This window comes from Ranitomeya imitator, chromosome 1, assembly GCF_032444005.1.
Source record: "Ranitomeya imitator isolate aRanImi1 chromosome 1, aRanImi1.pri, whole genome shotgun sequence".
Taxonomy (NCBI): domain Eukaryota; kingdom Metazoa; phylum Chordata; class Amphibia; order Anura; family Dendrobatidae; genus Ranitomeya; species Ranitomeya imitator.
This window is the reverse complement of record NC_091282.1, coordinates 543,683,857-543,699,341: the sequence shown is the minus strand read 5'-3', so window position 1 is coordinate 543,699,341 and position 15,485 is coordinate 543,683,857. Positions and strand designations below refer to the sequence as shown.

The 15,485-nt window shown below is 39.0% G+C and overlaps 1 protein-coding gene across 1 annotated transcript in view; it reads left to right on the top strand.

Moving 5' to 3' along the window:
• The first annotated feature begins 5,774 nt into the window (after positions 1-5,774).
• THAP1 (THAP domain containing 1) overlaps positions 5,775-15,485 on the top strand; it is a 47,728-nt gene continuing 38,017 nt past the window's right edge. Inside the window, exons 1-2 of the mRNA XM_069767669.1 lie at positions 5,775-5,847; positions 5,927-6,054. Of these exons, the coding sequence (XP_069623770.1) occupies positions 5,984-6,054 (71 nt within the window). The 5' untranslated portion in view covers positions 5,775-5,847; positions 5,927-5,983. The remainder of the gene's footprint in view (positions 5,848-5,926; positions 6,055-15,485) is intronic.

The following is a 15,485-nucleotide window of genomic DNA, read 5'->3' as shown; positions in this document are numbered from 1 at the left end:
TGGTTAAAAATGTAAATTTTATTTTTTACCACAATAAACAATATTACTCAAGTACTCAGTACCCCGACGAAGCCACTGCAAGTGGCGACACACGTTGGGTATTTGCTCCACTCCCAGTGGGTTTTTACAGCTAATGGCGCCACTCTAATTCATTGGGTACGGGTGGATTGCCTGTTTCTTGCCTTTAACCCTTATGTGCCTATCCTGAGGCATAATGCATGACTTGCTCTTTGCATCTCTTCTATCTTTTTTGTAGATTGAATAGAGACTGGTATCTGAATTGATATTTCTTCACAATTGTGCACCTTACACCAGTAAGTTATTTAAAGGGATGTGTGAATATGTAAATCTATTTGAGCTATACAATTGTTCATTTGTAGCATGTCCCATTGTTGCAAGGTTTGGTTTCATTAATATAGCCTTTACTGCATTGAGCTACAGATGGGCATGTTTAGGCAGTAGGTTATTGTATAGGTGCTCATTATCAACAGTAATGCACAAGTGGATATGCCCTGCACATGGGAAACCCTATTTTTGATATGCTGTCTATATAGGCTATTGACCATTGTGTATAGCATATGTATCTTTGGAGTTCAGCCTAGGTGGTTAGCCCTATTATGGGCCTTGGATTAACAGGTGTTAGGTCACATGTGGGACCATTTTTAGTGTTTTTAACCCCTTAAGCCCCAAGGGTGGTTTGCACGTTAATGACCGGGCCAATTTTTACAATTCTGACCACTGTCCCTTTATGAGGTTATAACTCTGGAACGCTTTAACGGATCCCAGTGATTCTGACACTGTTTTCTCGGGACATATTGTACTTCATGTTACTGGTAACATTTCTTTGATATTACCTGCGTTTATTTGTGAAAAAAATGGAAATTTGGCGAAAATTTTGAAAATTTCACTATTTTCCAAATTTGAATTTGTATGCCCTTAAATCACAGAGATATGTCACACAAAATATTTAATAAGTAACATTTCCCACATGTCTACTTTACATCAGCACAATTTTGGAACCAAAATTTTCTTTTGTTAGGGAGTTATAAGGGTTAAAAGTTGACCAGCAATTTCTCATTTTTACAACACCATTTTTTTTTAGGGACCACATCTCATTTGAAGTCATTTTGAGGGGTCTATATGATAGAAAATACCCAAGTGTGACACCATTCTAAAAACTGCACCCCTCAAGGTGCTCAAAACCACATGCAAGAAGTTTATTAACCCTTCAGGTGTTTTACAGGAATTTTTGGAATGTTTAAATAAAAATGAACTTTTAACTTTTTTCACACAAAATTTATTTTAGCTCCAACTTGATTTATTTTACCAAGGGTAATAGGAGAAAATGGACCCCAAACGTTGTTGCACAATTTGTCCTGAGTACGGTGATACCCCATATGTGGGGGTAAACCACTGTTTGGGCGCATGGCAGAGCTCGGAAGGGAAGGAGCGCCATTTGACTTTTCAATGCAAAATTGACTGGAATTGAGATGGGACCCCATGTTGCGTTTGGAGAGCCACTGATGTGCCTAAACATTGAAACCCCCCACAAGTGACACCATTTTGAAAAGTTGACCTTCTAAGGAACTTATCTAGATGTGTGGTGAGCACTTTGACCCACCAAGTGCTTCACAGAAGTTTATAATGTAGAGCCGTAAAAATAAAAAATAATATTTTTTCACAAAAATGATTTTTTTCGCTCACAATTTTTTATTTTCCCAAGGGTAAAAGAAATTGGAGCCCAAAAGTTGTTGTACAATTTGTCCTGAGTACGCTTATACCCCATATGTGGGGGTAAACCACTGTTTGGGCGAATGGCAGAGCTCGGAAGGGAAGGAGCGCCGTTTGACTTTTCAATGCAAAATTGACAGGAATTGAGATGGGATGCTATGTTGCGTTTGGAGAGCCACTAATGTGCCTAAACATTGAAACCCCCCCCAAGTGACACCATTTTGGAAAGTAGACCCCCTAAGGAACTCATCTAGATGTGTTGTGAGGGAGTTGAACCCCCAAGTGCTTCACTACAGTTTATAACACAGAGCTGTGAAAATGAAAAAAAAATTTTCCCGCAAAAATTATTTTTTAGCCCCCAGTTTTGTATTTTCCCAAGAGTAACAGTAGAAATTGGACCCCAAAAGAAAAGTTGTTGTCCAATTTGTCCTGAGTACGTTGATACCCCATATGTGGGGGGGAACCACCGTTTGGGCGCATGGCAGAGCTCGAAAGGGAAGGAGCGCCATTTGGAATGCAGACTTAGATGGAATGGTCTGCAGGCGTCACATTAGGTTTGCAAAGCCCCTAATTAACCTAAACAGTAGAAACCCCCTACAAGTGACCCCATATTGGAAACTAGACCCCTCAAGGAACTTATCTAGATGTGTTGTGAGTACTTTGAACCCCCAAGTGTTTCACTACAGTTTATAACGCAGAGCCATGAAAATAAAAAATCATTTTTTTCCCACAAAAATGTTTTTTAGCCCCCCAAATTTTTATTTTTCCAAGGGTAACAAGAGATATTGGACGCCAAAAGTTGTTGTCCAATTTGTCCTGAGCATGCTGATTCCCCATATGTTGGGGTAAATCCCTGTTTGGGTGCCTTGGAGAGCTCGGAAGGGAAGGAGCACTGTTTTACTTTTTCAATGCAGAATTGGCTGGAATTGAGATCGGACGCCATGTCGCGTTTGGAGAGCCCCTGATGTGCCTAAACAGTGGAAACCCCCCAATTATAACTGAAACCCTAATCCAAACACACCCCTAACCCTAATCCCAACAGTAACCCTAACCACACCTCTAACCCTGACACACCCCTATCCCTAATTCCAACCCTATTCCCAACTGTAAATGTAATCTAAACCCTAACCCTAAATTTAGCCCCAACCCTAACTTTAGCCACAACCCTAACCCTAACCCTAATGGGAAAATGGAAATAAATACATTTTTTTAATTTTTCCCTAACTAAGAGGGTGATGAAGGGGGGTTTGATTTACTTTTATAGCGGGTTTTTTAGCGGATTTTTATGATTGGCAGCCGTCACACACTGAAAGACGCTTTTTATTGCAAAAAATATTTTTTGCGTTACCACATTTTGAGACCTATAATTTTTCCATATTTTGGTCCACAGAGTCATGTGAGGTCTTGTTTTTTGCGGGACGAGTTGACGTTTTTATTGGTAACATTTTCGGGCACGTGACATTTTTTGATCGCTTTTTATTCCGATTTTTGTGAGGAAGAATGACCAAAAACCAGCTATTCATGAATTTCTTTTGGGGGAGGCGTTTATACCGTTCCGCGTTTGGTAAAATTGATAAAGCAGTTTTATTCTTCGGGTCAGTACGATTACAGCAATACCTCATTTATATCATTTTTTACGTTTTGGCGCTTTCATACGATAAAAAATATTTTATAGAAAAATAATTATTTTTGCATCGCTTTATTCTGAGGACTATAACTTTTTTTTTTTGTGCTGATGATGCTGTATGGTGGCTCGTTTTTTGCAGGACAAGATGACGCTTTCAGCGGTACCATGGTTATTTATATCTGTCTTTTTGATCGCGTGTTATTCCACTTTTTGTTCGGCAGTATGATAATAATACGTTTTTTGCCTCGTTTTTTTTTAAAAAAATTTACGGCGTTCACTGAAGGGGTTAACTAGCGGGACAGATTTATCGGTGGGGTCGTTACGGACGCGGCGATACTAAATACGTGTACTTTTATTTTTTTTTATTATTTAGATAAAGAAATGTATTTATGGGAACAATATATATATTTTTTTTCTTTATTTAGGAATTTTTTTTTTACACGTGAATATATATATATATTTTTTTACTTTATAACGTTGCCCCAGGGGGGGAAGGGGCATCATGTTATAGTGACAGATCGCGTTGCTGTGCACTGTGTCAGATCAGCGATCTGACGTGCATTGCTGCAGGCTTACCAGCGCTTGCTCTGAGCAGGCGCTGGTAAGCCACCTCCCTGCAGGACCCGGATGTAGCCCCGCCGCCATTTTGGATCCGGGCCTGCAGGGAGAAGGAGGTAGGAGACCCTCGGAGCAACGCGATCACATCGCGTTGCTCTGAGGGTCTCAGGGAAGCACGTAGGGAGACACCTCCCTGCGCGATGCTTCCCTATGCTGCCGGAACACTGAGATCATGTTTGATCGCAGTGTGCCGGGAGTTAATGTGTCGGGAGCGGTCCGTGACCGCTCCTGGCACATAGTGCTGGATGTCAGCTGCGATAGTCACGGGGGAGCGCGGCCGATCGCACATGACGTACTATCCCGCCACTGGGAATTAAGTCCCAGGTCACCTTGACGGGATAGTACGTCTTATGGGATTAAGGGGTTAATGTGTATGTTTTCTGTGTGTTTAACTCAATAAAAGTATATTTATTTCATGCTTTATCTTTGCCTCAGGTGGTCCCCTCCTTATGGCCTATCTCTTTTGTTTTGGTTCTACATTTTTTGTACAGGCCGAGGTTGGATCCCTTTTTTAACCATTCTGTGGTGCCCCCTCAATTTATATTGTAGCCTGGGAAGGGGGTAATACCCATGGAGCTTCCCAGGCTATTAATATCAACTCACAGTTGTATACTTAGCCTTTACTGGTTATGAAAATGGGGGACTCACAAAAAAATGACGTAGGGTCCCCCTATAATTAATAACCAGCCAAGGCTCGGCAGACAGCTGAGGGCTGATATTAATAGCCTAGGAAGGGGCCATGGACATTCAAAGCAAATGAACTCAGCTCAACTCACTGATGTCAGTGCCGTGGGAAAATTTTGAACAGTCTCTTTGGCTATTAGCTCCCAGGACCTTCCTGACGGTACCGTGAGAACTTTATCACACTCGCAGTGATTCGCATTCGCATGTAAATCGGATGACACTTGTCCCACTTTTCTGGACCAAAACCAGATAATTGTTACGGTGATGCGTATGAGACCTGAAGGTGAGTATGATGTGTTTTATTCTTAATTTTACTCTTGATGTAGACAGCAGGGGCTGACTACAACTCTGAACGTTTTCCTTTGCTCGCACTGACGGCAGGGGACAATGACGTTAGCTGCTTTCAGCACCCCGTGCCTGAGAGAATTATTAATACAAAATTAAAAATAGCGGCACCCTCCCTTTTAAAGGTGATGTCTGGGATGTAAATGGTCACTTGTTGATCGGTGGGCTACGCATCAGTAGAACCGAGCACTATTATCTCTAGGAGGGCATGTTCACACGTGGCATTTGGAAGGAGCATGAAATATGCAGCATTTTACAGTACCAGCAACAGCAATGAGATTTGTCATGCGGATTTTGAGCCTTTCTGCTATTTGCCAAGAGGCAACATGTCAGGTCAGTGTTTATGCAGCACTACTCACCCATCTAATGACTGGGAGAAAACTGGAGCAAAAAATACATGTATTGTACACAGCGTATTTCCTGCAAAAATCGCAATGTGTGAACATACCCTTAGAATGGAACTAGTCACTATGCTACCCTCTGCCAACCTCTGGAGGTCTCAGCGTGGGATGCCCACCGATCACCAAGTTATCCCCCCACACTTAAAATCTTTCCTAATTATTGTGGCATAAGAGCCGCAGGCCTCGGCTATTACCACCCGTCAGCCATGTCTGAGTGCACCCGCCTCCTGACGTCACGACCCTCGGCCCCTCCCCTATAACATCCCACAATGACGTCCGCGACCTACAAGCTAACTGGGCGTGGCAGATCACCACGTGACTCAAGCTGGCAAATGGTAGGCGTGCGCTGAGCTAGCAAACGTGACGACAGCTGAAGCGGGGTCAGCCATCTTGGAGCCGGGAGGAGCAGTACCCGCTAATTTCACTCTCTTTTAATAAACGGTAGTCGGCTGTAGGCGAAACAAATACCCTTCGGGACGGTGAACCGAGAAGACGACGTTAATCGTTTGTTTCTATCCAGAGGGAAAAATCGGGTGAGCTCATCACTGAAAAACAAGAGGCGGAGGGAGCCGACGCGATGGTGCAGTCCTGCTCTGCGTACGGCTGCAAAAACCGATATGACAAGGATAAACCCATCTCGTTCCACAAGTGAGTGATGCACGGGAAGGCGGTGAGGGGACGATGGCTTTTAGTTTTCCGTGAAGCCATAGTAGTGGCCGCGCTCCCGCCAAACATTGGTGTGCGCATGCGCTGCCTGTGAAGCGCGCCGCCGAGAGGGGGCGAGCTCAGTGCTGTGCGCGCTCCCGTGGAAGTGGCGGAGGCCGGCCGCACTGTGCCACTGATGGGGAGACTAGACGCCGACGGCTGCTGCTTTCTGCGCTTCCTTCATGGTGGACATAAAGCCACAAACTGTTTTGTATGCTCGGGAATATGGACACCCGCTGTGCCTATGGGAAGAAGATTCTTCAGCACACGCGTGTTTTTGTCATAAAACCTCCCTCTCCCTCCTGTTTTGGATAGTTTTCTTACTACTTTTTGTGACGAATGTTGCTGTTGCCATTTTTTGTATAGACTAGTGACCATCTTCCAAGCAGCAGCTGCCTGCAGAGTGGTCCACGGGCGGCGTGCGTCGCTCTGGGGTGTTGTTTCAGAAAAACAGACTTGTATTAACCGTCGGGACCGAGCCGCACTGTGCACTAGTCCTACCGGCGGGTCCAGTGACTGACAAGCCTTGACCTACGTGCGCGCGTATAAGAACAATTTTTCCATGGCAATAATGCAGTTCCAATGCTCTAGATGTACTATTCGGAACTTTCCAGAGCGCAGCTTTGTTTTTTTTTTTCTTAGAATTGTTGTGTTAGCACCCGTTCACACCAGTTTGGATGTGCTGGCCAGTTTTCTGCTATGTGCGGGGACGGACTAAACTGCATATTGGGATGATGGGATGATTGGCTGCAATACTAGACTCCACCACTAGATGGCAGCACATTTTACAAATGCAGCCCAGGAAATGACTTCTTGTAATATAGCAAGAAAGGAATTCAATGGAAATACTTAAATGAATCAGAACATCCACAGGGCTGGATTAAAGTTTAATAATAGAACCAGGGAAAAAAGATTGTAACTATATGGGATTATGTGTAGAATATCGGGTTACACACGCCTGGTGATATATCTCATCAACATCTCATAGGAATATGGGTATAACTATTGTTCTGTATGGGGATTATGGGTGAAATATCACAAATACACATGCTCAGGAACATACTTCATCTACTTCTGATAGGAATATGGGTATAATTATTGTTCTGTATGGGGATTATTGGTGAAATATCACAAATACACATGCTCAGGAACATACTTCATCTACTTCTGATAGGAATATGGGTATATCTATTATTCTGTATGGGGATTATGGGTGAAATATCACAAATACACATGCCCAGGAACATACTTAATCTACTTCTGATAGGAATATGGGTATAATTATTGTTCTGTATGGGGATTATGGGTGAAATATCACAAATACACATGCCCAGGAACATACTTCATCTACTTCTGATAGGAATATGGGTATATCTATTGATCTGTATGGGGATTATGGGTGAAATATCACAAATACACATGCTCAGGAACATACTTCATCTACTTCTGATAGGAATATGGGTATAACTATTGTTCTGTATGGGGATTATGGGTGAAATATCACAAATACACATGCTCAGGAACATACTTCATCTACTTCTGATAGGAATATGGGTATAATTATTGTTCTGTATGGGGATTATTGGTGAAATATCACAAATACACATGCTCAGGAACATACTTCATCTACTTCTGATAGGAATATGGGTATATCTATTGTTCTGTATGGGGATTATGGGTGAAATATCACAAATACACATGCCCAGGAACATACTTAATCTACTTCTGATAGGAATATGGGTATAATTATTGTTCTGTATGGGGATTATGGGTGAAATATCACAAATACACATGCCCAGGAACATACTTCATCTACTTCTGATAGGAATATGGGTATAATTATTGTTCTGTATGGGGATTATGGGTGAAATATCACAAATACACATGCCCAGGAACATACTTCATCTACTTCTGATAGGAATATGGGTATAATTATTGTTCTGTATGGGGATTATTGGTGAAATATCACAAATACACATGCTCAGGAACATACTTCATCTACTTCTGATAGGAATATGGGTATATCTATTGTTCTGTATGGGGATTATGGGTGAAATATCACAAATACACATGCCCAGGAACATACTTAATCTACTTCTGATAGGAATATGGGTATAATTATTGTTCTGTATGGGGATTATGGGTGAAATATCACAAATACACATGCTCAGGAACATATTTCATCTACTTCTGATAGGAATATGGGTATATCTATTGTTCTGTATGGGGATTATGGGTGAAATATCACAAATACACATGCCCAGGAACATACTTCATCTACTTCTGATAGGAATATGGGTATAATTATTGTTCTGTATGGGGATTATGGGTGAAATATCACAAATACACATGCCCAGGAACATACTTCATCTACTTCTGATAGGAATATGGGTATAATTATTGTTCTGTATGGGGATTATGGGTGAAATATCACAAATACACATGCCCAGGAACATACTTCATCTACTTCTGATAGGAATATGGGTATATCTATTGATCTGTATGGGGATTATGGGTGAAATATCACAAATACACATGCCCAGGAACATACTTCATCTACTTCTGATAGGAATATGGGTATATCTATTGTTCTGTATGGGGATTATGGGTGAAATATCACAAATACACATGCCCAGGAACATATTTCATCTACTTCTGATAGGAATATGGGTATAATTATTGTTCTGTATGGGGATTATGGGTGAAATATCACAAATACACATGCCCAGGAACATACTTCATCTACTTCTGATAGGAATATGGGTATATCTATTGATCTGTATGGGGATTATGGGTGAAATATCACAAATACACATGCCCAGGAACATACTTCATCTACCTCTGATAGGAATATGGGTATAATTATTGTTCTGTATGGGGATTATGGGTGAAATATCACAAATACACATGCCCAGGAACATACTTCATCTACTTCTGATAGGAATATGGGTATAACTATTGTTCTGTATGGGGATTATGGGTGAAATATCACAAATACACATGCTCAGGAACATATTTCATCTACTTCTGATAGGAATATGGGTATAATTATTGTTCTGTATGTGGATTATGGGTGAAATACCACAAATACACATGCCCAGGAACATACTTCATCTACTTCTGATAGGAATATGGGTATAATTATTGTTCTGTATGGGGATTATGGGTGAAATATCACAAATACACATGCTCAGGAACATACTTCATCTACTTCTGATAGGAATATGGGTATAATTATTGTTCTGTATGGGGATTATGGGTGAAATACCACAAATACACATGCCCAGGAACATACTTCATCTACTTCTGATAGGAATATGGGTATAATTATTGTTCTGTATGGGGATTATGGGTGAAATATCACAAATACACATGCTCAGGAACATACTCCATCTACTTCTGATAGGAATATGGGTATAATTATTGTTCTGTATGGGGATTATGGGTGAAATATCACAAATACACATGCCCAGGAACATACTTCATCTACTTCTGATAGGAATATGGGTATAATTATTGTTCTGTATGGGGATTATGGGTGAAATATCACAAATACACATGCTCAGGAACATACTTCATCTACTTCTGATAGGAATATGAGTATAATTATTGTTCTGTATGGGGATTATGGGTGAAATATCACAAATACACATGCTCAGGAACATATTTCATCTACTTCTGATAGGAATATGGGTATAATTATTGTTCTGTATGGGGATTATGGGTGAAATATCACAAATACACATGCCCAGGAACATATTTCATCTACTTCTGATAGGAATATGGGTATAATTATTGATCTGTATGGGGATTATGGGTGAAATATCACAAATACACATGCCCAGGAACATACTTCATCTACTTCTGATAGGAATATGGGTATAATTATTGTTCTGTATGGGGATTATGGGTGAAATATCACAAATACACATGCTCAGGAACATACTTCATCTACTTCTGATAGGAATATGGGTATAATTATTGTTCTGTATGGGGATTATGGGTGAAATATCACAAATACACATGCTCAGGAACATATTTCATCTACTTCTGATAGGAATATGGGTATAATTATTGTTCTGTATGGGGATTATGGGTGAAATATCACAAATACACATGCCCAGGAACATATTTCATCTACTTCTGATAGGAATATGGGTATAATTATTGATCTGTATGGGGATTATGGGTGAAATATCACAAATACACATGCCCAGGAACATACTTCATCTACTTCTGATAGGAATATGGGTATATCTATTGTTCTGTATGGGGATTATGGGTGAAATATCACAAATACACATGCCCAGGAACATACTTCATCTACTTCTGATAGGAATATGGGTATATCTATTGTTCTGTATGGGGATTATGGGTGAAATATCACAAATAGACATGCCCAGGAACATATTTCATCTACTTCTGATAGGAATATGGGTATAATTATTGTTCTGTATGGGGATTATGGGTGAAATATCACAAATACACATGCCCAGGAACATACTTCATCTACTTCTGATAGGAATATGGGTATAACTATTGTTCTGTATGGGGATTATGGGTGAAATATCACAAATACACATGCTCAGGAACATATTTCATCTACTTCTGATAGGAATATGGGTATAATTATTGTTCTGTATGGGGATTATGGGTGAAATATCACAAATACACATGCCCAGGAACATATTTCATCTACTTCTGATAGGAATATGGGTATAATTATTGATCTGTATGGGGATTATGGGTGAAATATCACAAATACACATGCCCAGGAACATACTTCATCTACTTCTGATAGGAATATGGGTATATCTATTGTTCTGTATGGGGATTATGGGTGAAATATCACAAATACACATGCCCAGGAACATACTTCATCTACTTCTGATAGGAATATGGGTATATCTATTGTTCTGTATGGGGATTATGGGTGAAATATCACAAATAGACATGCCCAGGAACATATTTCATCTACTTCTGATAGGAATATGGGTATAATTATTGTTCTGTATGGGGATTATGGGTGAAATATCACAAATACACATGCCCAGGAACATACTTCATCTACTTCTGATAGGAATATGGGTATATCTATTGTTCTGTATGGGGATTATGGGTGAAATATCACAAATACACATGCCCAGGAACATACTTAATCTACTTCTGATAGGAATATGGGTATAATTATTGTTCTGTATGGGGATTATGGGTGAAATATCACAAATACACATGCCCAGGAACATACTTCATCTACTTCTGATAGGAATATGGGTATAATTATTGTTCTGTATGGGGATTATGGGTGAAATATCACAAATACACATGCTCAGGAACATATTTCATCTACTTCTGATAGGAATATGGGTATAATTATTGTTCTGTATGGGGATTATGGGTGAAATACCACAAATACACATGCCCAGGAACATACTTCATCTACTTCTGATAGGAATATGGGTATATCTATTGTTCTGTATGGGGATTATGGGTGAAATATCACAAATACACATGCCCAGGAACATACGTCATCTACTTCTGATAGGAATATGGGTATAACTATTGTTCTGTATGGGGATTATGGGTGAAATATCACAAATACACATGCTCAGGAACATACTTCATCTACTTCTGATAGGAATATGGGTATAATTATTGTTCTGTATGGGGATTATGGGTGAAATATCACAAATACACATGCCCAGGAACATACTTCATCTACTTCTGATTATAATATGGGTATAATTATTGTTCTGTATGGGGATTATGGGTGAAATATCACAAATACACATGCCCAGGAACATATTTCATCTACTTCTGATAGGAATATGGGTATAATTATTGTTCTGTATGGAGATTATAGGTGACATATCACAAATACACATGCCCAGGAACATACTTCATCTACTTCTGATTATAATATGGGTATAATTATTGTTCTGTATGGGGATTATGGGTGAAATATCACAAATACACATGCCCAGGAACATATTTCATCTACTTCTGATAGGAATATGGGTATAATTATTGTTCTGTATGGAGATTATAGGTGACATATCACAAATACACATGCCCAGGAACATACTTCATCTACTTCTGATTATAATATGGGTATAATTATTGTTCTGTATGGGGATTATGGGTGAAATATCACAAATACACATGCTCAGGAACATACTTCATCTACTTCTGATAGGAATATGGGTATAATTATTGTTCTGTATGGAGATTATAGGTGACATATCACAAATACACATGCCCAGGAACATACTTCATCTACTTCTGATTATAATATGGGTATAATTATTGTTCTGTATGGGGATTATGGGTGAAATATCACAAATACACATGCCCAGGAACATATTTCATCTACTTCTGATAGGAATATGGGTATAATTATTGTTCTGTATGGGGATTATGGGTGAAATATCACAAATACACATGCCCAGGAACATACTTCATCTACTTCTGATAGGAATATGGGTATATCTATTGATCTGTATGGGGATTATGGGTGAAATATCACAAATACACATGCCCAGGAACATACTTCATCTACTTCTGATAGGAATATGGGTATATCTATTGATCTGTATGGGGATTATGGGTGAAATATCACAAATACACATGCCCAGGAACATACTTCATCTACTTCTGATAGGAATATGGGTATAATTATTGTTCTGTATGTGGATTATGGGTGAAATACCACAAATACACATGCCCAGGAACATACTTCATCTACTTCTGATAGGAATATGGGTATAATTATTGTTCTGTATGGGGATTATGGGTGAAATATCACAAATACACATGCTCAGGAACATACTTCATCTACTTCTGATAGGAATATGGGTATAATTATTGTTCTGTATGGGGATTATGGGTGAAATACCACAAATACACATGCCCAGGAACATACTTCATCTACTTCTGATAGGAATATGGGTATAATTATTGTTCTGTATGGGGATTATGGGTGAAATATCACAAATACACATGCTCAGGAACATACTCCATCTACTTCTGATAGGAATATGGGTATAATTATTGTTCTGTATGGGGATTATGGGTGAAATATCACAAATACACATGCCCAGGAACATACTTCATCTACTTGATAGGAATATGGGTATAATTATTGTTCTGTATGGGGATTATGGGTGAAATATCACAAATACACATGCTCAGGAACATACTTCATCTACTTCTGATAGGAATATGGGTATAATTATTGTTCTGTATGGGGATTATGGGTGAAATATCACAAATACACATGCTCAGGAACATATTTCATCTACTTCTGATAGGAATATGGGTATAATTATTGTTCTGTATGGGGATTATGGGTGAAATATCACAAATACACATGCCCAGGAACATATTTCATCTACTTCTGATAGGAATATGGGTATAATTATTGATCTGTATGGGGATTATGGGTGAAATATCACAAATACACATGCCCAGGAACATACTTCATCTACTTCTGATAGGAATATGGGTATAATTATTGTTCTGTATGGGGATTATGGGTGAAATATCACAAATACACATGCTCAGGAACATACTTCATCTACTTCTGATAGGAATATGGGTATAATTATTGTTCTGTATGGGGATTATGGGTGAAATATCACAAATACACATGCTCAGGAACATATTTCATCTACTTCTGATAGGAATATGGGTATAATTATTGATCTGTATGGGGATTATGGGTGAAATATCACAAATACACATGCCCAGGAACATACTTCATCTACTTCTGATAGGAATATGGGTATATCTATTGTTCTGTATGGGGATTATGGGTGAAATATCACAAATACACATGCCCAGGAACATACTTCATCTACTTCTGATAGGAATATGGGTATATCTATTGTTCTGTATGGGGATTATGGGTGAAATATCACAAATACACATGCCCAGGAACATACTTCATCTACTTCTGATAGGAATATGGGTATATCTATTGTTCTGTATGGGGATTATGGGTGAAATATCACAAATACACATGCCCAGGAACATACTTCATCTACTTCTGATAGGAATATGGGTATAACTATTGTTCTGTATGGGGATTATGGGTGAAATATCACAAATACACATGCTCAGGAACATACTTCATCTACTTCTGATAGGAATATGGGTATAATTATTGTTCTGTATGGGGATTATTGGTGAAATATCACAAATACACATGCTCAGGAACATACTTCATCTACTTCTGATAGGAATATGGGTATATCTATTGTTCTGTATGGGGATTATGGGTGAAATATCACAAATACACATGCCCAGGAACATACTTAATCTACTTCTGATAGGAATATGGGTATAATTATTGTTCTGTATGGGGATTATGGGTGAAATATCACAAATACACATGCCCAGGAACATACTTCATCTACTTCTGATAGGAATATGGGTATAATTATTGTTCTGTATGGGGATTATGGGTGAAATATCACAAATACACATGCCCAGGAACATACTTCATCTACTTCTGATAGGAATATGGGTATAATTATTGTTCTGTATGGGGATTATTGGTGAAATATCACAAATACACATGCTCAGGAACATACTTCATCTACTTCTGATAGGAATATGGGTATATCTATTGTTCTGTATGGGGATTATGGGTGAAATATCACAAATACACATGCCCAGGAACATACTTAATCTACTTCTGATAGGAATATGGGTATAATTATTGTTCTGTATGGGGATTATGGGTGAAATATCACAAATACACATGCCCAGGAACATACTTCATCTACTTCTGATAGGAATATGGGTATAATTATTGTTCTGTATGGGGATTATGGGTGAAATATCACAAATACACATGCCCAGGAACATACTTCATCTACTTCTGATAGGAATATGGGTATATCTATTGATCTGTATGGGGATTATGGGTGAAATATCACAAATACACATGCCCAGGAACATACTTCATCTACTTCTGATAGGAATATGGGTATATCTATTGTTCTGTATGGGGATTATGGGTGAAATATCACAAATACACATGCCCAGGAACATATTTCATCTACTTCTGATAGGAATATGGGTATAATTATTGTTCTGTATGGGGATTATGGGTGAAATATCACAAATACACATGCCCAGGAACATACTTCATCTACTTCTGATAGGAATATGGGTATATCTATTGATCTGTATGGGGATTATGGGTGAAATATCACAAATACACATGCCCAGGAACATACTTCATCTACCTCTGATAGGAATATGGGTATAATTATTGTTCTGTATGGGGATTATGGGTGAAATATCACAAATACACATGCCCAGGAACATACTTCATCTACTTCTGATAGGAATATGGGTATAACTAT